This window comes from Corapipo altera, unplaced genomic scaffold, assembly GCF_003945725.1.
Source record: "Corapipo altera isolate COAL_440 unplaced genomic scaffold, ASM394572v1 0, whole genome shotgun sequence".
NCBI lineage: Eukaryota > Metazoa > Chordata > Aves > Passeriformes > Pipridae > Corapipo > Corapipo altera.
The window spans coordinates 31,230,305-31,255,020 of NW_020884872.1; the positions used below are offsets into that span (position 1 = coordinate 31,230,305).

The following is a 24,716-nucleotide window of genomic DNA, read 5'->3' on the forward strand; positions in this document are numbered from 1 at the left end:
AGAAAAATAGCAAAAACTTACAGTTCCAAGTCTGACCCTTTGTTAACAGCCAGAATTCAGTTGCAGTTGTCTGAGTGGAGACTGCAGGATTTGTCTATTGCTGTACAACATAAAATGTTTAAAGCAAATGACAGGCATCATGATGTTTTGTGCAATGCCAGTTTTTAAATGGAGTAACTTACAACATGAGCTAGAAACCTCTGATTAAAAAGCAAGATTTGTGTCCCAGACATACCAACAGCTAGCTTGGACTAGGTTTCTGGCTGTTGTATATCTGTAACACCTTGTTGCATCTCCATTGTTTCAAGCTCTATGTCAAATCATCTTATCTATGCATCTGCTCAGTGGAGTCTATAATAGTTTTTAAAAGATCGTCTCATAGAACATAACAGCAGAGCTCAGAGTAGAGTTCATATTAGAATTAGAGCCTCATGCTGTTTGAAGGTGCCATTGATTGATTTGATAGAAAATACACTTTTAGTAATAAAGTTCTGGTAGGAAAATTAATGAGGGGAAGACAGAAGAATAGGAGAATCCTGGTGAAAGCTGAACACTCAGAATTCTTTCACAATTATTGAAATACTGAAACGTTCCAATCTGATTTGAGCCTGGGAGTGCAATTACTTTTATTCCTGTCAACTACTATTCTGTCAACTATCATTGACTAAAAAATTAGAAGAACACAGGTGAAGTAGGTAGCAAAAAGCATTTAGAATTTTGCAGACTGACAAGGGTTTAGTTTTTTCATGGCTAAAATTTTAAACCAAGAGAATACACAGCACAGAGGATTTTTGCTCACTACCGGATGAGCCCCTGCATAGAATGTGACTGTTGGGACAAAAAAACATCTTAACAATTGCTTTGTCTTCACCAGTGCACTTTGTGATTACCACAGGTAAACATATCTTTCAAATGAAGTGCTGCCAGACGCACTACAGTTTTAAATCTGCTCTGAGTTAGTAACTGCAAACATATATGTACATCCAGGCAATGAGATGATGATGATGCGCTGAGAGATATTTTTAGTTCTTTTTGTCAGTCTCATTTGCTTATGGAAAAGCTCTTAATTGCAGTAAGAGAAACACTGTTAGCGTCATCTCTGTTTTGCTTTCTAAGTGATCACAGGGCCATGTTGTGACATCTGACTAATTTTGAGAGAAAATACTTTATAAAACACAAGCTGTAATTCCTTGCCTGTTCTTTTGATGTTTCCCGCTTTTTTATGGCAATGGAACAGAGCCAAACAAATTCCCATATGTGTAGTTTATGAGGTTGTCTATCTACCACATAGAACAAAAGCCAAAAGGATGGTTTTGTTAATCTTGTCAGTTATGTTTCTGTTAGCAGACTTCCAGAGTTCCCCTCTTTGACTGGTTATCAAATAAACATGTTACTAACTCTTAGTCCTGCCTTTGAGTCAAAATCTCAAACAACTTCCTTTCAGGGGCTTGAAGTGTCTCATTCATGCAGGTTTTGATCTATACTTTGCCCTGTTCCTACAGCCAGCTGGGCTGGGAGCTGTGTGTGCTCTGTTTGTGAGCTCCAGTGCTTTTTAAAAATAAAGCACATTGTTCTTCCCCTTAAAAAGAGAAGTGTTCTGTTTCAACCTTACATTAAGAAGGGCAAAACCAAAGCACTGTTCTATTTTCTTTTTATATTGCAGAGAGAATGGATTTTGGTATGGCATCTGAATAATTTTTTGTAAACTCATGGAAATATTTTTTTAAATTGGTGGTAAGGCAAAAGATGATAGAAGGATAGAAAAGAAATGAACATGTGGGATATTTTAAGGCAGAGCAATCTCTTAGGGAGAAGGAATGGCACAATATTTGGGGTACTAAAATAGGACTTGGGCAACCCAGTTTCGTTTCTGTGCTTTCTGTGTAGGACCTTGAACAGAATCCCTCTGGGTCATATCATGTATTTCAGTGGAAGAAGAGCTCCAAAATACTTCCAAGGATCTGGATGACTCCCGTCTAAATCACTGTATTTAGTATTTCTTGTTAGCTCCCTCTAAACTTTTAAAACTACTCAGGAGACAGAAAACACTTAAAAGAGTATCTACATGAATTTCTCACCTCTCTGTCTTATTATTCTTATGCTACAAATGGGAGATAAGCAGTCTTGCCTCACTGAGGTGCAGTAAGGGTGTGAGGCAGTTGAATGATATTCCTATGAGTCCACAAAGGATTCAAAAGCAAGATATTTGGGAAAAATCTCATTGACAGAAATGGCTAAGCAGATGTTCACTATTTCTGTAATCCAGTGGACTCTATCCTGTCTGTGTATGCACTGTGAAAGGGTGTGTTTGAACATGAACATGCAGTTATATACACTTCTTTATTCAGTTATTCATGTTTCTGTTATGATTTCCAAATCAGCCATTGATCAAATCAGCCTGTTCTGTGGGCACAGATCTGGGAACTTTTACATGGTCTGGAAAGTCATAACAGCCTTACAGAGTAAAATTCTCCATATTTTCCTCATGCAATAACTACTCTGTAAGATCACTGAATTATTACCAAGCATGGAATAACCATCCAGCCAAAATAAAATGAGCTCTAAATATGAATTATCAACAGCTTTGACTTGCAACAGGAAGTTTCTTCTCAATGTGTTTGTTTGTTTCAAATAAAAGTACTTCCAGTGCTGCTAATTTTTTTTTCTTTTAAGCAGGTGAATGGAGTGAAGCTCTTTATCCTTTGCTGACCACACTCACTGATTGTGTAGCCATGATGAGTGACAAGGCAAAGAAAGCCATGGTCTTTTTATTAATGCAGGACAGTGCCCCGACAATAGGGCTCTGCCTGAGCCTTCAGTATCGCAGGGATGTTGTCTTCTGCCAAACTGTAAGCAAGCAAATATGCGTGATTTGATTGCACTTCCACATGCAGTGGGATTTATATGAAATTTGAAAGATTAATGTTTTTAGAACTTTTCAGATCTCTTCCTGGGTTTTACAGTGTGACCTCCCCTCATAAGTCGTGCTATCCTGTCCTTACTGGTTCACTTATATTCATTTGACAATATAATAACTTACATGTCCCCTTGGATGTGCATTTATCATTTTTTAAAAACTTATTCCAGAACTAGTGAAATATAGTGCTGTCTCCAGAAATAACCTTTGCCTTTCAATGTCACCAAACTAAAAGCAGAAGTAAGATGTGAAAGAGGGGGGCAAAAAAGCCCATGAGCAGCAAGTGTAGTCCCTCAGCTACCTTTTGTTGTTTTCTGCATTGAGAAAGCCAATAGGACATATTGCACCTAAGGAGAGAAATCCAGCTACAGGGAGAGAAATGAGTTCTGATTTTTTTCCTAGAAATTCTGTTTTTGGAACTGCTGGCATCTCTTGTGTCAGGCACTGACTGGCAGGTGTCTGCGTTAAAAAAACTTCCTCAATCCTTTTACCCACTTTCTTCCTTTGCTTCTGTAGTGCATCTACTTCCCTGTGAAATTAGTATCTCATTCATTCATTTCAAACAGTTTATCTCTTGGCCGTCATTTGGCAGGGCTTTTGTCCCAAAATGTAATATCAAAAATGTAAAACAAGTGACAGGACAAGAAGAAATGGCTTCAAGTTGTATCAGGAGTGGTTTAGATTAGATGCTAGGAAAAATTTCTTTGTGGAAAGGGTTGTCAAGCACTGGAACAGTCTGCCCAGGAAGGTGGTGGAGTCACCATCCCTGGTGAATATCTTGTAACACTAGAGTTTAAATCTGCATAATGCAAACAGATACTGCATTTTTAAACTTTCTCAAATGCCATTCTTAAAAAAACAATAATTTATTTATACTATCAAAATCTGTGGCCTGGAACCAGCTATGTTGATTTTCCATCTGAGACTAAAACAATTCAGTCTTTTGTAATTCGTAAGTTGTAGGCCCTACCACAAGTGATCATGTCCTGAAAACAAATAGATGCAAGACATATACAGCAGTGCCATTTTGAGAAAGCTTGTGAGATGAAAGCAGAGTGCCCTGAATCTGATTTTAAGAATTTTTGGGGGTTTGTTGGTTGGTTGTCTCTCTTCAGCAAGGAAAAGAAGAGTGATGTTTAAGGGAAAAGAGCATCTGTCAAACAGATTTTATGGCAGCTCTTATAAGTGATACTGTTTTTGTATGGGGCTGAAGTGCTTTTTTTTATCTTGAATTACTTCATTCTTGTCTGTTTTCTCTCTCACAGCTGACAGCTCTCATTTGCGGTTTCATTATCAAGTTGAGGAACTGCCTGCATGACGATGGATTTCTAAGACAACTCTACACCATTGGCTTGCTGGCACAGTTTGAGAGCCTGCTGAGCACTTATGGTAAAGGCACAGGGCCAGTGGGTGTGATTATCTGTTGAGTCAGCAAATTCTGCATTGAATTGGCTATAGCAAAATAGGAGTGTTTGGGACAATCTGCAGCTCAGCTACAAAATGATTTTGAAAACCAAAATGCAAAGCTAGATTATATCTGGGAGTAATTAATTAGCTAACAACTCTAAATTTCTTTTCACTTACTTGAATTACTTCTAAAAGATAAAGTGTACTTGTCTTATAATGTCAAAGGTTCAAGAAAGACTAAAACATGTCACAGTGGTATTTTTTTTTTCAGAAAATAAATGGATTTAAGTTCTGGTGAACTGGGAGAAACTGTGCCCAAAATATGCTTTTTAAATTTTCTTGACCTTCTGTAGTCTTACAGTACAAAGTGAGGTTGAAGAGAGAATATAAAAAGGAAAAGTACTTCACTTCAAAGCATTTCACTCCTGTGTTTGAACAGCCATCTGGATGCCACTTAGGGAATGCTTTACCTGTCAAATCCAGAATACCTTGTAGCCTTTCTGACACGAAGGGTATCATGGCTCTGACAATGCTGAAAAGTACTTACTAATATCATCTAAACTGGAAAATCAGCATGTAAGCTACTTGAAAAACAGTCATCTGGACTGTTGTAGATAACTGGTGTTTTCTAAACCTGCTGAGCCCAGAAAGTCAGTCACGACGTTGTCTGTAGGTCAAGAGGGAGGCCTGGGCTGCATGACCTCTTCATCTGTGGAACTTCTTAATGGAGTGATGACCTACTGTCGTCATCAGATTGATAAAGGGAAGTTGTACATAACAAATAATGATTATGATTCACTTTTTACTCTTTGATTTAGGTGAGGAGCTGGCAATGCTGGAGGACATGAGTTTGGGAATCATGGACTTGAGGAATGTAACCTTTAAAGTAACTCAGGCTACATCAAATACATCTACTGACATGCTGCCAGTCATCACTGGGAATCGGTAAAAAAAGAAATCAAATATACTTTACTCTGGATGAGATGGGGATATGCCAAAATTTAACTTTTTCTACCCAAGTTGTAGGACAGCTGCTATATTAATGAGCAAAGCAAAAGCAACTTTTGTTAGGAAGTTAGCAAAACTAAATGTCCATGAGGATGTAGTATCAACATTACAGGTTGCTGCAGGTTTGTTTTTGAACTAGAATAGATCTTCTGATTGGGAGCAAGCTGTAGCAGTTCCTTAAAATCAGTATTGATTGATACTTGGTTTTTATTGTATCATACACTTGTTATTTATTTATATATGAACATAATAGTTGTGTTATGTTCTAGATGTTATCACTCTTTATGTAAATAACATGTTCTTGGAATGTAGCTTTTTGATCTTTGTGACTAATAGCTGTTTACTTCTTTTCAGTGATGGATTTAATGTGAGGATCCCTCTGCCAAGCGCCTTGTTTGATTTGTTGCCGCGAGAGATTCAAAGTGGCATGTTACTGAGGGTTCAGCCTGTTCTTTTCAATGTGGGAATCAATGAGCAGCAAACCTTAGCAGAGAAGTATGTATTCAGTCATGCAAGCTCAACCTTAATGGCAGTTTGGCAGTGGAACTGTGTCGCTCTGTAATTGCACTGTTGCATTACTAACAGTGATTCAGTTTCTCCAACACACAAAAAAGGGAATAACAAATTAAACTGTCAGATGCCAAAAAAATGAAAGGAGGTCCTTCTTTATGTGCCATGTAGCTGTGAAGCTTCTTACCTCATGGGTTTGAGACTAGTACAGGTTTATGTGGTTCAGAAGTGAATTCACAGATGAGGAAATCTGTCATGGGCTATTTAACACAGAGGTGCTGCTTGTGACTTTATACCTCTGTGAGTGAGAGATCATTCTGAGTATTGCTGTGTATTTGCTCTCTTGGTTTTTCACTGTCCTCTAGACTCCCTCTTCTGGTCACTGTCAAAAACCTGGATAATGGTCAAGATGGACCTTGATTTTAGCATATCCTTGTAGTGTTTATATAATGCAAAATTGCTTTTGTAAAGCTGAAAAATATGTAATTATATTTGCTATGGAAACTGCTCAGTTTTGGAAGAGCCACCAGAGCTTCCTGCTGTTATGGCCATATCCTTTAAAGGGTACATTGACAGAGCACTGCTCTAATGGAGAACTCCAGTGAAGTCAGGCACGTGCATATTCTGACAGCAACCTTGGTACCGGGGTGGAATATGCACTTTGATGGTGGGCAAGTAGAAGAAGTCTAACAAAAGCATTCCAGCAATTACTGTTGTCCTATATTGCCTATAAAGGTGACTAGCACAGATGTCAGCAGTCTATGTGCATATCTGTGTATGTATGTATATATATAGTTAAATGAGATGAATCAGGGCATTGTTGACAATATTTATTACATTTTTCTTTCACCTTCCTTTCCTTTTTTCCACTCACACCCATGTCTCTTCTTCGTCTGTAATACATTATTGCAATACTTCTCTGTTACTCTCAACTCTGCCCTTGAATGGTTAGGAATTCATGGGATGAATCTTTAAACTTTTTCTGGGAGTCACCTTGTCAAGTGCAGTTGTTTTGAAGAAGAGGAGAAACCTTTTACTTCGGGCTTAATTGTTCCTTTCTTCACCTTTTTAAGATTTGGAGACACCTCACTGCAAGAAATAATTAACATGGAAAGCTTAGTGCGTTTGAATTCATACTTTGAGCAGTTCAAGGAAGTTTTGCCTGATGATTGTAAGTATTTGGTAATTAATGACAAATTTGGTTGAACAGCAAAATTCAGGCTGATTTTTTCATTTGTTTGCTTCATGTTAGTTGTTTAAATGTTGATCATACACCAGCATTAGTAACCTCCAAGAAATGATGCAACTCTATTTCAATACTTTAGTACTAGGTAGAGCAGATTGAAGAGATTCAAAGGTCAGACTGATTAACTTCCCTTTTTAAATTTACTTTTACATCTCTTTCTAAGTGGCATTATGTACTGTATAATCATTCAGCCAGGCAGTTGAATTGCTATGAGGGAAAGGCATAAAAGTGAGAAGTTATAGCAGCAGCACTCTTATGTGCAATTTTTGGTGATGTTCTCTGCACTTATCATAACCTGCACAGGGAGCAGCTGCCAGTTTTGAGGAACTCAGTCCGCTTGCCCTCTCCTTATCCTTTAGCTCTTTTCTATAATTGCTGCATCTGCAGCCAACAACAGAGAACCTGGAAGAGAAGCAGTTTCTACAAGCTTGCATTTTACTGGTTATATAGGAAAATGTCTTGCTTGTTACTGTTTGGGGGTTTCTGGGTGGAAGACAGTGGCATAAATGTTACTTAAATGTGACCACAAAAATTGTGAAAATTAATCAATTTGTTATTATTACTATCAAACCTCTTCTAAGCTAATTTCATGAGTTCTACAACTGCAGTTTTATTGCAGGAATAAAAATGCAATATCATGCAACAGAATAGTAAGAAATCTGTCTGTTAAGTACATTATTGTACTTTCAGTTACCCTGGATTTTTTTGATACAGCTGAGGGCAGAAGCTGTTTCCCTCCTTTCAGGCATTCATAATCCTGCATAATTAATTATTGGAAATTTAAGCTGCAAAATTTATTTTTTTATTATTATATAGTAGTCTAGCATCAGATTTTCTTGTAAGGTTCAAAAATTATTCAATTTAAAGTGATTTTTGTACATAGCTCTGTCTAGTCTTCCATAATAATATTCCCCATTCTGTTCCTTTCCTCCTGAATTTTACTTGCCTTTTTTTTTTTTTAACTTCTGTCTCTTCCCTCATCCCCAAACCTCTTATGTTTGATCCAGTCATCTTTTAGCTTTTGCCTTTTTTTTTCCCTGAAACTTGAAGTGATATTTACAATGTGCACAGCGAAACATACTTTTCCATGAACCCTTGTCAAGGGAGAATAACATTTTACATTTAACTGTAAACCAGGTGATTATGACCAGTGATGTAGTCTGTGATAAGTAGAGACAAAAGAAAAACCACAAAGATCATTCTAGGGAACAAAAGGCCCAGTGTAGTATCTGCTGGCAGATTGTAGGAAGTGTTCCCTTCAAGAACAGTACACAGGAAAAGTTGATTCCTGATCTACTGTGCTTGTCTCTGTACTCTTAATTCTAAGCTCTGCAGAATTAGTAAGTGCATTACTGTCTTAGCTTCCTTAGCTCCTTGTCCTTGTTCCATTTGTTCTCCTTGTCTTTAAAGACTTGGGGAGATGGTCTGTGCACTCTTTTTGTTTACAGGTGTTACTTTCTTGGTAGGTGTAGAGTTCAGGCAGAACCAAGCAGGATAGGCACAATATTGCTAATCATAGAATAGAAATGTGGAATTGTTTAGGTTGGAGAAGATCTTTAAGATTGTCAAGTCCAACAGTTAGTCCAGCACTGCCAAGTCCACCGCTAAACTGTATCCCCAATGGCCACATCTGTCTTTTAAATACCTCCAGGGATGCTGAACCAGCCACTTCCCTGGGCTGCCTGTTCCAGTGACTGACAACTCTTACAGTTAAGAAATTTTTACTGACATCCAATCTAAACCTCCCCTTGCACAACCTGAGGCCATTTCCTTCTGTCTTGTCGCTAGTTACCCGGGAGAAGAGGCCAACCCCCACCTCACTACAACCTCATTTCACATGGTTGTACAGAGTGGTAAGGTCACCCCTGAGCCTCATTTCTCCAGGCTAAACAACCCCAGTTCCCTCAGCCAGTCCTCATAAGTCTTGTGTTCCAGACCCTTCACCAGCTCCATTGCCCTTCTCTAGACATGTTCCAGCACCTCAACATCTTTCTTGTAGTGAGGAGGCCATAAATGGGCACAGGACACAGCACTGTCATCATCCTGCTGACCACACTATTGCTGATCCAAGCCATGATGCCATTGGCCTTCTTGGCCACCTGGGTACTGCTGGCTTGTGTTCAGCTGCTGTCAACCCAGGTCCTTTTCCAACAGGCCGCTTTCCAGACACTCTTCCTCAGGTCTGTAGCGCTCCATTGGGGTTGTTGTGACCCAAATGCAGGATGCAGCACTTGGTCTTCTTGAACCCCATACAGTTGGCCTCAGCCTGTTGATCCAGTATATCCAGATCCCTCTGCAGAGCCTTCCTGCCCTCTAGCAGATAAATATGCCTCCCAACTTGTCAGTCATCTGCGACTGAGGGTGCACTTTATCCCCTTGTCCAGATCATTGAAAATGGTATTAAACAGGACTGTCTCCAATACTGAGCCCTGGGGAACCTCACGAGTGACCTGCCACCAGCTGGATGTAACTTCATTCACCAACACTTTCTGGGCCTGGCCATCCAGCTGTTTTTTTACCCAGTGAACAGTATGTCCCACCAAGCCATGAGCAGCCAGTTAGTCCAGGAAAATGCTGTGGAAAACAGTGTCAGAGGCTTTACTAAAGTCCAGGCAAATGACATCCACAACCTTCCCTCATCCACTCACCAGGTCACCTTGTCAGTAGAAGATCAGGTTAGTCTAACATATTGTTTGTTGTGAGAAGATAAGTAGTCCAAATATAAAACTTCATATATTACCCATGTAGGGTTCTTTTCTCACATAATCATTTCTAACAGTGAATACCTCTTATTTGTTCAACCACAGCTTTACTTGGTGTTCTCTATGGTTACCCCTTCAAAAAAAAAAAAAAAAAAAACCAACAAAATAACAAAGACAATCTGTTTAATACTTGTAGTTGATTTTCTTGAGAGTCTTGCTACATTTGTAAGAGATCACGTGTAACACTTGAACGTAGAAGACGAAGTACTCTGAAAAATTTCAACTGCTTTATTTCTGCTTAGTGAAATATTAATAAACAGATATGACAATGCAGTGTCCTGTCAGAGTGTTTCTTGTAACTGACAGCTGACCAGCTTGCAAATTTAAAATTGAAAATGTGAGCAGAATAGAAAATAACTTCAGAGTTTCTGTCAAGACACACATGACTCCTGTCACCTCTATGACACACAAACCAATCTATACTATACCAATCTTGTTCCCTTTGTTCATTCTGTTATTATATTGCTATTAGATTCTAAGTCCCTGAAGTTTTAAATAACCTGAATTTATATTTCCAGTTGAGTTTAATTAAACTTGAATGTGTTTTTTTGATGGTACTAAGTAATTAAGAACTCAATTAATTGTTGTAAGCTCTGTAAGTTTCAAGAAAACACAATTATGTTTACAAAAGGCAAATAGGAACACTTATCTTTGCAAATGATCTGTTGAATACAGATAAATAAGTGGAATTGGTTTTATTTGTTTTATAGGTCTACCTCGATCTCGTAGTCAGACGTGCCTGCCTGAACTGTTAAGATTTCTGGGACAAAATGTACATGCAAGGAAAAACAAGAATGTTGATATCCTTTGGCAAGCTGCTGAGGTATTTTTTCATCTAAGCATCTCTGTATAGTTCAGCTAATTTTCTGTATGCATACATGTTTTCTCTTTTTTATTATTGGTATGTTTGTATTTCTTCATTTGCTTGTGTGTAGCTTGGAAAGCTGCCAGGTTAAACTTCCTCTAGAATGAAACATGGGGAGATAAAATATATTTTCCACATCAGAATTTTCCCTACAACTCATGCAATGAAGTTCTGCTCTCTCAAAGATGACAAATTTTAACATCAAAGTCCTACACAGCATTTGTGTCTCTAAGGAGAAGTACAGATCTGTTCTCTGAGAGAAAGTTATGTATATAGACAAAATGATGGATTGCATATCCTGTTTCTAGATATGCCGCAGACTAAATGGTGTTCGATTTACAAGCTGTAAAAGTGCCAAGGATAGGACTGCCATGTCGGTCACCCTAGAGCAGTGTTTGATCCTACAGCATGAACATGGAATGGCTCCACAGGTTTTCACCCAGGCTCTGGAGTGTATGAGGAGGTAAGAGTTTGACTGCATCACTTATTCCTGAATGAGGAACCATGCAAACTGCAGAGGAGTGGTGGTCTCTGTTTCTGTCAAAAGAAAAAACAAAGTAAACTAAAGTCAGAAAACTGCAGAACTGACTGCTAAAATTCATCCCTCCCTTGCATATGAGTTGCATATGCTAAAGCTGGTTCTTACCAGTTTTGTATCAAATGGGCTTGACTTTTCAGTAGTAAACAAGTTTTCAGAGAAGCGTGTAAAAACGTGTTTTCAGTTAATGCTGAGCTTATAGAACAGGAAACTGGTGCTTCTTTGGAAGTTGTTTAATGATAAGGTTACCTGAACTGTCACAGTGCTGGGTTTCTTAGTTCTAGATCAGGCAGATTACTCAGGGATGGCCTGTCTTTTGTTCTTTGAAACACAGACACCTGCAGTTTGCACTGGTTTGCCACGTGTATTCTTTAGCAGTGAAACACTGCTCACTGGGTGAAATGTATGAGTGTTTCACACTACAACAACCAAATTTCATCACAATGTGTCAGTGTGCTGTTGTCGTATCAATATAATAATGTTCTGTATTCTGAAGCAGCAGAGATGTTTGCAGAATTAAATACTGTACTTAAAGAAAAAAATAAAATCTGTTTACTGTTGTTCAATGCCTTGTTTCAAGCACTGCTGGAAAACTCCGTAAGTCACATACCCAAAGAAAGGATAAGAAATCTAGCTTTAGTCTTTATCAATGTAGTTCAACAATGCTGTTCAGTCCTGTTTTTCAACATTCACTCTTACTGAATGTACTGTGCTGTGTGTCTTTTCACCAAATTCTCTAGAGTGTTCAATTCTCTTATCCTTTCTGTATGTTTTTGCTGTTTGACCCTTTCCTACTCTTCAGTTACCTAGAAGAAAAATGTCTCATACAGTTTAACACTTCCAGCCTCTTACAATAATAATTTGAGGGGTTATATCTACATCTAATTGGATGTCACTGGACTTCTTTATTTTCACTTTTTTTGCTGCACTTTTTGCCGCATTGTTACAGAGTTATTAAAGTACATGAAAACTGCACTCAGAGACTAATTAAACCTTGATGCTAGAAACAAAATTTGAAACAATTTCATGAGGGAGAAATTATTAATTTAAAAAGGAACTAAGTAGCTCTCAAACATCTTTAAATTATGCAACTTGTCGACTTAGACATCTGAAGCAAAAATAGTTTTGTTTCACAGTTTTGTATTTAGTAAGAATAAAAACTACTAGGAAAAATACTGGGAATCTTGTTACTTTCTTCAAATTCATTACTGGGTCCGTGAAGTTCTTTTAATGCAGTCGTGGGCACAGTAGAGAGAGAAGTTAATAACAACGTTGTTTTGGTCCTACCCATTTAATATAACACAGGATCAGATACAATATTGACCCAAGAAAAATATTGCTTTATGTTGACCTACACAGGGATATTGAAAGAGGGCCAATTTAATCAAAACCTTTGGATTGAGTGTTCTGTCAACATCAGGGACTTGTTCTGGCAGGTGAAAGACGTGACTTTCTCTTCTGTTACATCTTTGACTAAGAGAGATTGCGCAGAACAAATACTGACTAGTCCTGAGGGAAAACCAAGATTAGACCATTCTTCAAGCTCATCACTCTTTCTTCCTCACATCTCATTGCTCTTTGGGATACATAACTATGTTTTTAAAATTACTTGTTGATTTTACTCAGGAGCAATGGTACAGAATTAACAAAGTTTAATGAGACAGATTGTATTATGGAATAAATATGGAGGAGTCCAACTCCACCAAATCCCATTTCAGCCTGGACAGGTTGGCCTGGCCTAGATTATATATATAGGACATGAAAGGGCAAATTACTTCCAGGGCATTCAGAAAACTTGGGTATTTTTCTTTTAGCTTGGCTCTTTTATTTGTGCAGCTGTACTGGAAAAGGAAGGTTTGGTTCATTCTTGGAGACTTTTGAAGTTTCTGGGGTAGTTGGAAAGACAGGGAAGAGGTACTAATAAGTTGTGAGACTCAGAGAAAGTATTTAATCTCTACTGGTAACTTCCCAGAGAAGAAAAGCATCCTTGCTCCATTCTTGAAAAAAATTAAGAAAGCATCTCTTCTTCCATGTGATGTTGGTCTTCAGAGGTGTTAGTTCCCACTTGTCCTCAAGGACTTCCCTTCCTTCCTGGTCTTGTCATAGTTGCATTCAGTGAGCATGGACATCAGGGAGAGAACGAAGAGTGCTCATTGTGGATTCTTGTAGAAATTCACAAGGTTGTGGTTTTCACCTTAGAAACAAATATCCTATTAGAATAAACTCACTTTTCTGTAAATAAGTTACAGCTTTTCCAGTCCTAAATGAAATATATGGTAACTCGCAGCCTACAAGTAGTAAAATCTTGATGATATGTCTGGAAGTCCAAGCTACAGAGGAAGTGGCTACCTGGTCAGTAAAGGCAGATCAAGAGTCAAAGTCCAGATGGATCATGTAGCCTCTTCCATCTGCAGCTAACACTCCCCATTAGACCTGTGAATCCCTGCTGTCCCTTCCCCTACCAGATTTCTGTCCTGTCAGAAATGCCAGTGGAGATGTTTGTGTGAATATGCTCTAAGGCAGTTTCAGTCAAAATCATTGTGTGTAGCAAAATCCTTTACATGTTTCAGGTAGCCTAGCTCATTTTCATTAAAACAATTAGGAAGTTGCAACACAAGCAGTTTAGCCAGCAGAGGAGAGCTGTCTTTGACAGGGACTCTTGAAAAGTAGCTGGAAATGGGGTGAGGGAAGTAATCTCTTCTAGTTGCCATGGTGCTATCTAAAAGGAATTGCATAGTAAAGTCCTGAGAGTCATGTTTGGATATGACCACTCACTGCAATAAAACAGCCATGAAAAACTTGCTTGGATTTCTTCAGTTATTGATATACTTTAAGAATAAAATTGTGTTGAGTTGACCTTGAGCACCTGCCAGATGCACACCCAACTGCTCACTCACTGCCTCCCCTCAACAGGATAGGGGGAGAAAATATGTGAAAAAGCTCATAAAGACAGGGAGATCCCTTGCCAATTACTGGTACAGGCAAAACAGACTCAGCTTATAGAAAATTGATTTTTTGCAAGTGGATTTGGGATGTTAAGAAACAAAGACAAAAATTAAAGAACCTTGCCTTCCACAACCCCTTTTGTTCTAGGCCCAAGCACTCTGGTCCTCCATTCTCAGCTCCTCTGCCTCCTCCCCATGCTGAGCAGTGCACAGAGGATATGGAATGGGGGTTTGCAGTCAGTCCATAACAGCTGTTCTCTGCTGCTCCTTCCTCCTTGCACTCTTCCTCCACTCCAGCACGGGTCCTTTCCATGGGCTGGACTGTCGTGCAGTCGTCTCCATGGCTGCAGGGGAACCTCTGCTTCAGTTTGGTGCTCACAGGGATGTTTCTCACATCTTTTCCCATTGTCCTTCACTGCCATGCAGTGTTTTACCTTTTCTTACACAGGCTTTCCCTGAGGTCCCAGCGTGGCTGAGGGGCTCAGCTGTGACTGCGGTGGGTCCACTGAAGCTGGGTGGAACCAGCAGTGTCCAGCATGGGGCAGCCATGGGAGGATTCCCATATGCAAGCTAAATTAGCAGGGAATTTGCTTTCTCTCTTTACCCTAGTCCTCTCCTAGAGGTAATCTGCTGATTAACATTTTATTTAAGACACTGCACAGTTTGGTATATTTGACATATCCAAAAGGTGACTTTTCACCCCTCGGGTAGAAGCATCTACATGGGCCAACAGTGACAAGGAAGCACTTTCCAGCTCTTGCCTTCATTCCCACCATATGTGTCTGTACATATGTCTTTGTGTAAAATTAAGTAGCTTGATACTAATTTTTAATGGTAGAGATGTAGCATGTGATTTTGATAATGCCATCTTGTCATTTTGATCCTTCCTTCTTTTCCTTTCCCACTGTTTTACTTTTTATCTATACTCTAAAACACTACTTTCTCCAGGCTATTTTACTGAGCCTTTATCCACCACTTTCCAGTCACCATTAGCTTTCCACTGACTGATTCTTCTGATAACACACACACATCCTCCTCCCTACCACTACAAAAATAATTGGGATTTGTAGGCATCACAGATGCAGTCTGCCCTTGTCCAGTGTAGGCACCAGGAAAACATATTTTGATCGCTGATTTGGATCTGTTAATTCAGATCAGAAATACAGTTGGTTTCGTTTCCTGCCCACCTAACTCCATTTGACTTGAAGTATCACCAGCTTCTGAATGCTATTTTTCTCTTTCACCGCCTCCAGGGTCTATCTGTTTTCTTTCAAGACGTTGTCCATTGGTTACCTAACCTTGCTATGCAACCAGCAAGGTTATGGATCAGTTTTTATGGATGGAGAGAGTGCACTAGTTCTAACAGGATCAGGCTCACAGGTTGCACTTAGCTGTTGCTTTGCAAACTAAAGATAGGGTTGGACTGCACAAGATATAAGAGTGATCCAGTATGAAAGGCCACACTACAAAGCCTCAGGTTACCTGAAGAGGTGTTTGCCACTGTATCCTCCAGTGCTCAATGTAGGAAGTGAGGACACAATGAGATGGGCTCTGCAGCATGTCTTGCCTTCATGTGCATATATTGAGGCACTTCAGAAACATGCGTTTTGAGAAGTATATTGATACACCCTTGAATTCACGTCAAAGCAGAAAAACAAATGGGTGATTTGGGGTTTTTGTTTACATGTTGAACAGGTAGTTAAGACATTAAACTAATGCACTGCCGCCCACATGGAAAGATGTTTGAAAGGGTCAAATACTACAATGGTTATTCATGTTCAGCTTGCTTTTCAGAGCTCCACTTCTTTGCAGCATGCCAAAGCATGGCAGAGCAGCATGGGGTATTATTGCTTGGTAATCTGAAAGAATGAACATGGAAAACCATTTATGTTCAACCTACATGTGTTTATTTTCACTAGACTACAGTACTTCTTTCTTATTTTTCTCTTTTATTCTCTTTCCCTCTCCTTATTTCTACAATTGTACTGATACATATTTTTGAGACCTTTTTCCACTCTTTCTTTACTTCCATCTTCTGATTTTGTTGTGCGTTCTTCCATGTTTTTTCATTTTCTTGACCACCTTGTGTTGCCATCTCTTTTTATGCATTCATTTGCATGTCCGTCTTCCTTTCTGTTTTATTTTCCCTCTTCCCAACCTTCTTCCTTTTCACAGCATTGGAACACGGGAGATAGTCACGCAGAAGAACTTGAGTGGCTTGGTGCCCATCCGAGATTTCAGACTAGATCCCAGCCTCCTCTACTCTATTCCTTTACTAGCTCTCAGCCCCAATTTACTGATTGTGTGGCTGTTTCTGAGCATAGCGTACCTGGTGGCCAGATTACGTTGCAAGTGAAGATTAAGTTAAAAACAAAAACAAAAAAAGTGCTTGAATGTGTATTGCCACTTGGTACCTGCTGGACAAAGGAATGTGTCATAGCATTGTCTGCCAAGAATTATTATTATGCCTTACAATTTTACGTTTCTATTGTACTAAACTGTAAATATACATCAAATTATTTTATCAAAAGGAATTGTATTGAAACTTTAAATTATTGTTCTGCTTTCAGTGCTTGTAACATAGTCTGACATTGGCCTGTTACCTCGTTACTTTAGCTGGCCTGAAGATCTCTTACCAAATATAGTTTTATGTTACTTGTTTCATGTATTCCAGAGAAAGGAACTCTATCTGAAAAGAATTTGTATCTTTTTGTATATTTAAGGGGTATGCTAATCTTGCCTTTCATTTTTACAAGGTATGAAGAGAAAAATAAAAACACGGGTGGGGTTTATAAGAAATTGTAAGAAATTTATTTAAACAAATTTCTACCTTCATTTCAAAGCATAATATCCAAATTACTGGACAGTTTGTAGAACCATAGTCTTGTTCCTTTCTCATGGTTAAGTATGTTCTAATAGACTAGTGTACCCACTCAAAAACCAACTTGCCGTGGGCTGCATGCAGAATTATTTCATTCAATTTGTAGATCTGCATTTTGCAATGTATTAAAGACATAAAGAGAATAACTTGTGGTTAGGAAGGGGATGTAATTGGCATTAGCCTGCTAATGATCCATTATCTGTTTCAGGTGCTCTGTTATAGAACTTATTCTGAAATAGATTCATTATCATCCTAGAAGATAAAGATATTGGTCTTTAATATTTCAGGCAAGAAGAGGGAGGTATCAGTTAGCTCCTGTAGTAAGTGGGTTTGAGGTTTTCCATTGGGCTTTATTTTAATTACATTAGACTAAATATTACTGTTATTCCATTTTTAAGTGTTGGACAGCTTTAATAAATTATGATGCTGATAGTGACTTAGTGATAAACGAATGATGGTAAGTTAACATGTATTTAGGTGGTGAAACTAAAGCGGCTTACCTAGTTTAGTGATGCAGATAAATTTGATCATCATTTATATATAACATCAAACTGGGGGAGGCCTGTTTAAACTGAAAGGTTTTGTTGGTTCAGTGCTCTGGCAGAGCTTATCAATAGCAATAGCTGATTAAAAAAAACTAACCTCATTTAATGTAGTTTGATAAATTCATAAAGGGGTTTACTTCGCTTGGTGCCTGAGATGATTTTGGGCTTCTGAGGAGAACTAGTACTGTGATTTGTATTTTCTACTATTATTAACTTGCTCAAAAACTATAGGTAGCTATAGCTTTTATTATCAATTTTAATGGAATTTGAAAGCTGCTGGAAGAGGTATGCTAAAGAAAAACCAAAAAAGCACAGTTAGAATAAAAATTAAAATTAAATCCTAACTTTGGATTTAATTATTCTAACTAAAAAAAAAAAAGTGTGTGTTATATTTGTGTCTTCATGAAATCAGACTGTACAGTACACTATCTCCTGATATTTTTCCTCACTATTCTTCCAATTTTGTTTTTAAAAGAAAAAAAAAAAAACAAAACAAGACAAAAACAAAACACCAGAAAGACATATCTGGGGTTTTATATATATATACGTATATATATATTTAAGCATGTATCCTATTTATTTTTAGTTGCTATGAATTTAGGTACATCCTTACTGATGATGAGATTTAAAATCATGGTATGATGGTATTGGACATACCCATGTCCTCTGCTGATACCTGGTACCACTGTGTCTCCATAGTAATCATCTCTTCTTTCTGATTAACACTGGTTCATTTGCTATTGGGTGCCCCAGTCTACCTTTTTACAAAGCAAACAGTTGTGAGGTTGGACTGTGGCCTTGTTCTTGCAACGCGATGAGTGTCCTAGGCTCAGTCTAACAAGATATGAAAGTAACTTTAGTAGAATCACAGCTGAAAGGGACCCACAAGGGTCATTGAAGTCCAACTTTTGGCCCTGCACAGGATCATCCCCAAGAATTACACCATGTGCCTGGGAGCATTGCCCAAATGCTTCTTGAGCTCTGTCAGGATTGAGCTCTGTCAGGCTTGGGGCCATGACCCTGGGGAGCCTGGTCCAGTGTCTGACCACCCTCTGATAGAGTGGCAGGCATGTCCACTGAACTCCCTGAAATTACTAATCTCTTCAAAGTATCATCACTGCTCATGACTATCACTTAGAATTGCAGTAAGACCACACCTAGATTCATCTAGGCTTTTTGAAAACAAATAGGTTTTTTCTTTTTTCTTTAGTGGGGACAAGTTTTTGGTTTTTCCTTTTTGAGCTTGCTCTGTGCTTTCATTTGGGCATTGAGATTTAAGATGCTGTATTGCTTACTGCTTACAGCAGAAGAAAGATGGCACATGAAATGGTGTGTGTAAAATATGTTTTTGTCACCATCTCTGTGCCACAGAGGGGCATGTGCAACAACCAGATGCAGTGGAATGCATTGTGAACAGAGTGATTCACTTTGGAGTCAAAATGCTCATCCAGCATCCCATATTTGCTAGTTAAACTTACTGCTTTTATTAGTGCTTTGAAGTATAACTTGTGCAATTTTTTGATTAATCTGTTTAGCTGCAACAGCCATTGGGGGAGTTCTGTAACACAAAAACCAATGCCAGGAAAACCATGTTCTATGTCTGTTCTATAAAAGGCAAGCACAGAATGTGCTCTGGAGACAAATTTCAAACTTACTGTTTCTTAAAGCAAAAAGGTTACAGTATGTTATGAAGTTAAAGTAGATGTTACACACAGAACACAGTTACAGCCAGTTTCATTGACCAAAATTAGAAGAACAGTGAAGTCCGTGAGAGTACAAGAGCTTTCAAACTGAACCAGAATCCAAGACAGGACTAATGTGACATTTCCACCATAAGATGTTGTACTGTACACTTTGCCATGAAGGTCTAGTATTAATTGTTTAGGTTTCAGTCCTCAGTCAGGGAAAGACATTCTCCTGCAAGCCTAAATTGATTTATAATATATATTTAAAAGATAGTGCTTCCTCTTTGTATGTCTGTTTTTTGGATATAAGCAAAGGAACTCTGAATTAGAGTTACAAATGTAAAGAAGCCTTATAACCAGAGTAGTTTTCTATTGTAGCACAGAACCTCTTTGTAATATGGGGGCAGTTGCACCAAAACATTGGGTGATAATTAAATTCTGCACAGCTTTGTTTCACCGGGGTGATGACTGTCAACAGAGACAGTCTTTTTTTGCACCTAAGCAAAGCTGCTATTTCATGATTAAGATTTTTTTTTTAGACTCTGTTGGTTTTCAATTCAGTTTATGCATGGAGAGATAACTGGAAAGTCATTATTTTTGTATCGGCTCTAATCTTTTAAGTAAGTACTGGTAATACTGACATACAGGGAACAATAAAATTACTTTGAAGGTCTTATAGAGAGATCAGCAGTTTTTCTTTTTCAGCTTAATGTATTAATAAATTAGCAGAACTGCTTTTAAGCAATCCTTTGGGATCCCTTGTGCAGTGAAGCCGCATGTGAACTCCTCAGCAGTGTACCCTGAAATACATGAAACCGTCGCGAAAGAACTTTTTCAGTAGAAGTGCTGCTGCTTTCCAGAAATGCAAAACTAGCAATCAGACATAGCATGTGTCCATTCTGTGTGCTTCTTACCAGCATTGTATGATGAGTCATCATTTTTAATATTTGCAGTGGCAAATTAATTAAACGCTCATTAAATATAACCAACTTTTTTTTAATGCTATAAGATAACCAGTTCATTTCATCTAAGTCTTTTTTTTTTTTTCCTTTTTACTGCTGTCATTTTTTGTGCTTGTTTTTTTTCCCCAGTGAGGGTTGTCGCCGAGAAAATACAATGAAGAATGTTGGATGTCGCAAGTATGCATTTAATTCCCTGCAACTGAAGGCTTTCCCAAAGTATTACAGGCCTCCAGAAGGAACTTATGGAAAAGTTGAAACATAAACATACCATGTCCTTTAATTGCTGTTCCATTAAAACATGTGGATACACTCTAGACTAATACATGAGTTTGTCATCCAGAAGAGATAAATAACCTTTTTGTACGTTTTGCTAGGTTATACAGAGCATGTTACTTACAGAATTGGAATCTATAGTAACAATTATTCCAACACCTTAGCTTGAGAATAGTGTGATGACTCTCTGCCCGTTTAAATAGCCTTCAGTGTATGTAAGATGAGCAGATATTGTGATACTTAATAATTACCTATATGCAAATAGCTAGGTACCTCCTGGATGGGAAAGGACTCTAGGAACGGCATTTAGGCAGCTGTTTCACATAACATCTTTTTATACTGAGTTGACTTGAGATTGAGCTTTTCATAAACTTTTTAAAACTGAGAGTAAAACTCAGAAGTTGTAAATAAAAAGGGATTGGATCCTAGACAGTCTCGTAACTGTAGAGTGTGTTGTTGCAATCAAGAAATGGGAGTTTAACTTAAAAAAATCAGCACAGTAAAAGCCAGGAGGCTAAATTGTTTTACTGTATATAGGATGCCATCTTCATATATGAAATTAACAATATGTAAAAGGCCAGACATATGAAGTCTGGCTTATAGTTCTGTTCAAATAAAACAAATTCCTGTTGTCTTCAACAGATAAGCCCTTGGGCACACAACTGATTTTAAAAAAATGTTTCAGAAATGTAATGATGCTTAACCAATTAATGCCAGCAACAGTTCCCCCTGTCCCTCCTTGCTCTAAGGCAAGTGCAACAAGCACGTTGCTCATGTTGCACATGACATGTTTGATCTGTTCCATGGTGTTGTACATTAATTAACACATTTTTACCCACGGCTTTTTATATCACTTCTGGATTGTAAGCATTAGTGTCTCGGGGCATCACATTGTTTTGATCAGTGTTTGACTTTTTTTCTATATCAATTTTGTATGTCAATACAAAGAGTGCCCAAAGTGCCCAACGCATCCCTGCTACTCCATAACCAAAACTGGTTTCTGTTTACCTCTGCATTTTACCTGTTCAGAATCCTGGCAGGGGGAAGTGACTGATGTCAGGGTATTTCTGAGGAAGGCAGTGATGCCCCGTGTTGATAGAAAGGAACTGCTCATGTGCTACTGCCTGTGCCTGGGAACTGCAGGTGGGTTCTAGCTTAGGACAAAGGTGATCAGTTTGGTAGCATTTGGTAAAAAATGTTCAACAGGTCTCAGAAATAATTGCCTTCAAAGCTAAGATTGCATTTTAAAAAGGAGCTAAATGTTATTTTCCAAATTTTAACAGGATCAAATAATTTCTAGCTAACTTTGTTCAGCACACCGTGTCCTTTCCTTCTTGGTTTCTAAGGATCTGAATTTTAGAATAGAAAAAATCTGCCCATTTATTTTGTGAGAGTAGCAACAGCCAGGTAAGTATATGGCTGTTTCCTGATTTCTTTCTTCCTCTCACTGATGTTTGTCTGTGCTGTCACTGCTCTATCAATCAGCCATGTTCATTCTGCTCCCATGTAGGTTTGGGGGTTACAGGTCCAGCAGTTTTTGCATTTTGCTTTTTGCAGTTTAACACAAAGCAGCATGTCAGAGAGTTCTGCTGAACTAGGCTGTTATTATTATTTCAGACTCTCTAGGATAACAAAACACAGAATTCTGTGCAAAAGCAGTGTATTGTAGTACCTACTCCAGGTCTGAACAAATCATCTGCAGTAGAAGAGTCCCTTGGAAATGCTACAAACTCTGTTCACCAGTTAATAAATGTTGATTTTGTTTTATTTTTTGCTAATAAGTAAACAAATATATCGTGAAAAACTTTTCAGTGGGGTCTCTTTAGACATGTTACTACATTAGTTCTGCTCAACTTTCAGCTCCTGGCCTGTTATTAACTGTTACATTTATTTTTGTATAAACTATACTCTTTATATCCCTTAGTTTTTATGAGTTGATAATTTTATTTTGTATATTTTAAGCGTGGTTAATTTTGTTTTAAGTCCTGTATTGTTACACTAAAAATTTTCCAATGTTCAGCTTCAGAAGAAAATAACAAGAGGTCTCTTGTAGCGATTAGCAGCACCACTCACTTAGACTGTGACCAACAATCATTAGATCTGCTCTAGAGCTTTATTTATTTTGTACACCAGTGTAATCAGAAAAAGTTGCTGAATTTTGTATGTGTGTGGTGGAACAGCTGTCCCAAGTACTGCATTGTTTTGTTTAAAATACTCTGATTTCAGTAAGCTTACCTGTAAAATGCTGTTGTCCAGCTCACGTGTTCTGTACAAGGCATGGTCAGCACATGCACATCCACGGGCTCGTTTAAAGGGCGTCACAAACAGCAAGATCTCAAGCAGTTCATCAGAAAAAGAAAAACTGTGAAACTTGAAATCCACATAGGACGCTTCACGAGGGTGAAGTAAGCTTTTCTGTTGCACAGGAGAGATGAATCTAAGGATTACTGTAAAATGAAATTCTGTCTAATGTTCTTTTTTTGAGTACATTTTTTAAATTATAAAACATACAAAGGTAAAAAAAGAAAACTGTTGCCAAGTATGTTCTGTGTATGTTCTGTGAAAGTACCTACAGCACAGTTGCCTTTTGTTTCATTTATACGTGTAAAATTACTGTATAATACGACACAGTTTTGTCCCAACACAACTGTATTTGCCAAGCTTTGTGCTTTGAAATATTTTTATTTATTTGGTTTTGGGCAGTATTAATATATCATAAACATATAGCTACTGTTTTATATATTCTAGTTCATCCAATCCATGTATGCTGTAAATGTGCTAGTCTTTAGGATGACAACCAATAAAGAACTGACAAGAATAACAAATGGTGTCTTACTTTTAATGTGTTTGTGGTAAATGAAAATAAACACTTTCAGGTTCCTTGACTTGATGCTCTTTTATCTGTTGCAGAATATATTAAGCCAAGTTTTGTAGGGAGACATTTTGCACAGATGTTCAAGTCAGGAAGTAGTTACTTACAGCTGCTATCAGTTTTCTGTAGTTAAGTCAGGCACCAGTTTGTCCCACATGCTACACGTTCAGCAGCAACAGCTAAATAAAAAAGCAATATAAGGTATTTTTCTTTCTAATTTTATATACTTTCTCTATTAATCTTCTATAAGGCCTTCTTGAGCTTTGTTCTCTGTTTTTTCCCCTCTTCCTTCCATTAATAGAATTCCTTCTCTGCTACTGCTTCCCCTTCAGCCAACTCATCCCTCCAGCAGCTTTAGCAGCTGGGCTGTTTTTCAGCAGGGATAGGTTGTCATTGTTGATTGTCATTTTGATTTCAAGGTTAAGCTTTTTCAGCCTTTTTCAGTTTGTGAATTTTTAAACATGTCTAAGACCCACTTCAGAAATTTTTTATCTATGTATTGTTGCCAGCTGGATCTAGGTTTGTTTAAAATAGCTCTTCCTAATGAATGACAAGACTTTTAGGCTATGAAGGGCCTAAAGGCACAACTCAACAGCAGCCTCTTTCTCACATTACTTTAAGTGTCAGGCAGACTTTCCACTCCCAGCTCATGAAACATTTTCCCTGTTGCAACTCAGGATGGATGCAGTTTGTCAATTTATTTGCAGCGTGATTAACCGGCCATCGTGTAAGTAACGAGGGTAAGTAACGAGAGGGATTTACATCGACACAATTACACGGGACTGCATCAACCTCTCAAGCCACACCCCGGCTGTGCCTGCAGGCAGGAGGCCTAGTGGGTATTCCATACCTTCCCCACACTAGGAATGGTTGTAACACTGTTCATTGTAGGAAACTCCCAGGGGCCCACATGTGAACAGGCACATGCAGGAGGTTTGGGAGCACAGTGACCCAGCCAGGGGCCTTCTGCTCACCCCCTTTTACCTGCATCCACCCACATATTCCCACCTACAACATCCCTGCCCAGCTGGCCAGGCCAGGGCATCCCTCCCACATGTCCAGAGTGGTCCCACAGCAGTGCCAGCCATTTTCTTTGGGGAAGTGCAAGTTTGAGAAGTTCTGAAGAGCGAGATTGAAATAACTTTTTTTTTTAGGGGATTAAATTGCCACCAACTAATGTTGGTATTGGGCAGATGATGGCACTGGCGTCTAACATTGAAATCTGGAGACTATGTGCTGCTATAGAAATGCTCTGGAAATGTTGGTGAAATGCCCTTCATGTTGTAGGTTTGTAACAAAC

General features: G+C 38.4%; 1 protein-coding gene across 12 annotated transcripts in view; it reads left to right on the forward strand.

Annotated features, from left to right (window-relative positions):
• The window catches only part of INPP4A (inositol polyphosphate-4-phosphatase type I A), a 125,407-nt gene extending 102,038 nt beyond the window's left edge, over positions 1–23,369 (forward strand). For 7 of the 12 annotated variants that reach the window (XM_027641952.1, XM_027641906.1, XM_027641989.1 and 4 more), the window contains 8 exons: positions 2,677–2,849; positions 4,183–4,306; positions 5,143–5,269; positions 5,687–5,827; positions 6,916–7,013; positions 10,561–10,673; positions 11,024–11,178; positions 16,374–18,099. In XM_027641952.1, coding sequence (XP_027497753.1) covers positions 2,677–2,849; positions 4,183–4,306; positions 5,143–5,269; positions 5,687–5,827; positions 6,916–7,013; positions 10,561–10,673; positions 11,024–11,178; positions 16,374–16,554 — 1,112 coding nt within the window. In that variant the 3' untranslated portion in view covers positions 16,555–18,099. Of the gene's footprint in view, positions 1–2,673; positions 2,850–4,182; positions 4,307–5,142; positions 5,270–5,686; positions 5,828–6,915; positions 7,014–10,560; positions 10,674–11,023; positions 11,179–16,373; positions 18,100–20,400 lie in introns of those variants that run through there. The other 5 variants (XM_027641963.1, XM_027642000.1, XM_027641970.1 and 2 more) reach the window with 2 other exon arrangements.
• Positions 23,370–24,716: the final 1,347 nt, after the last annotated feature.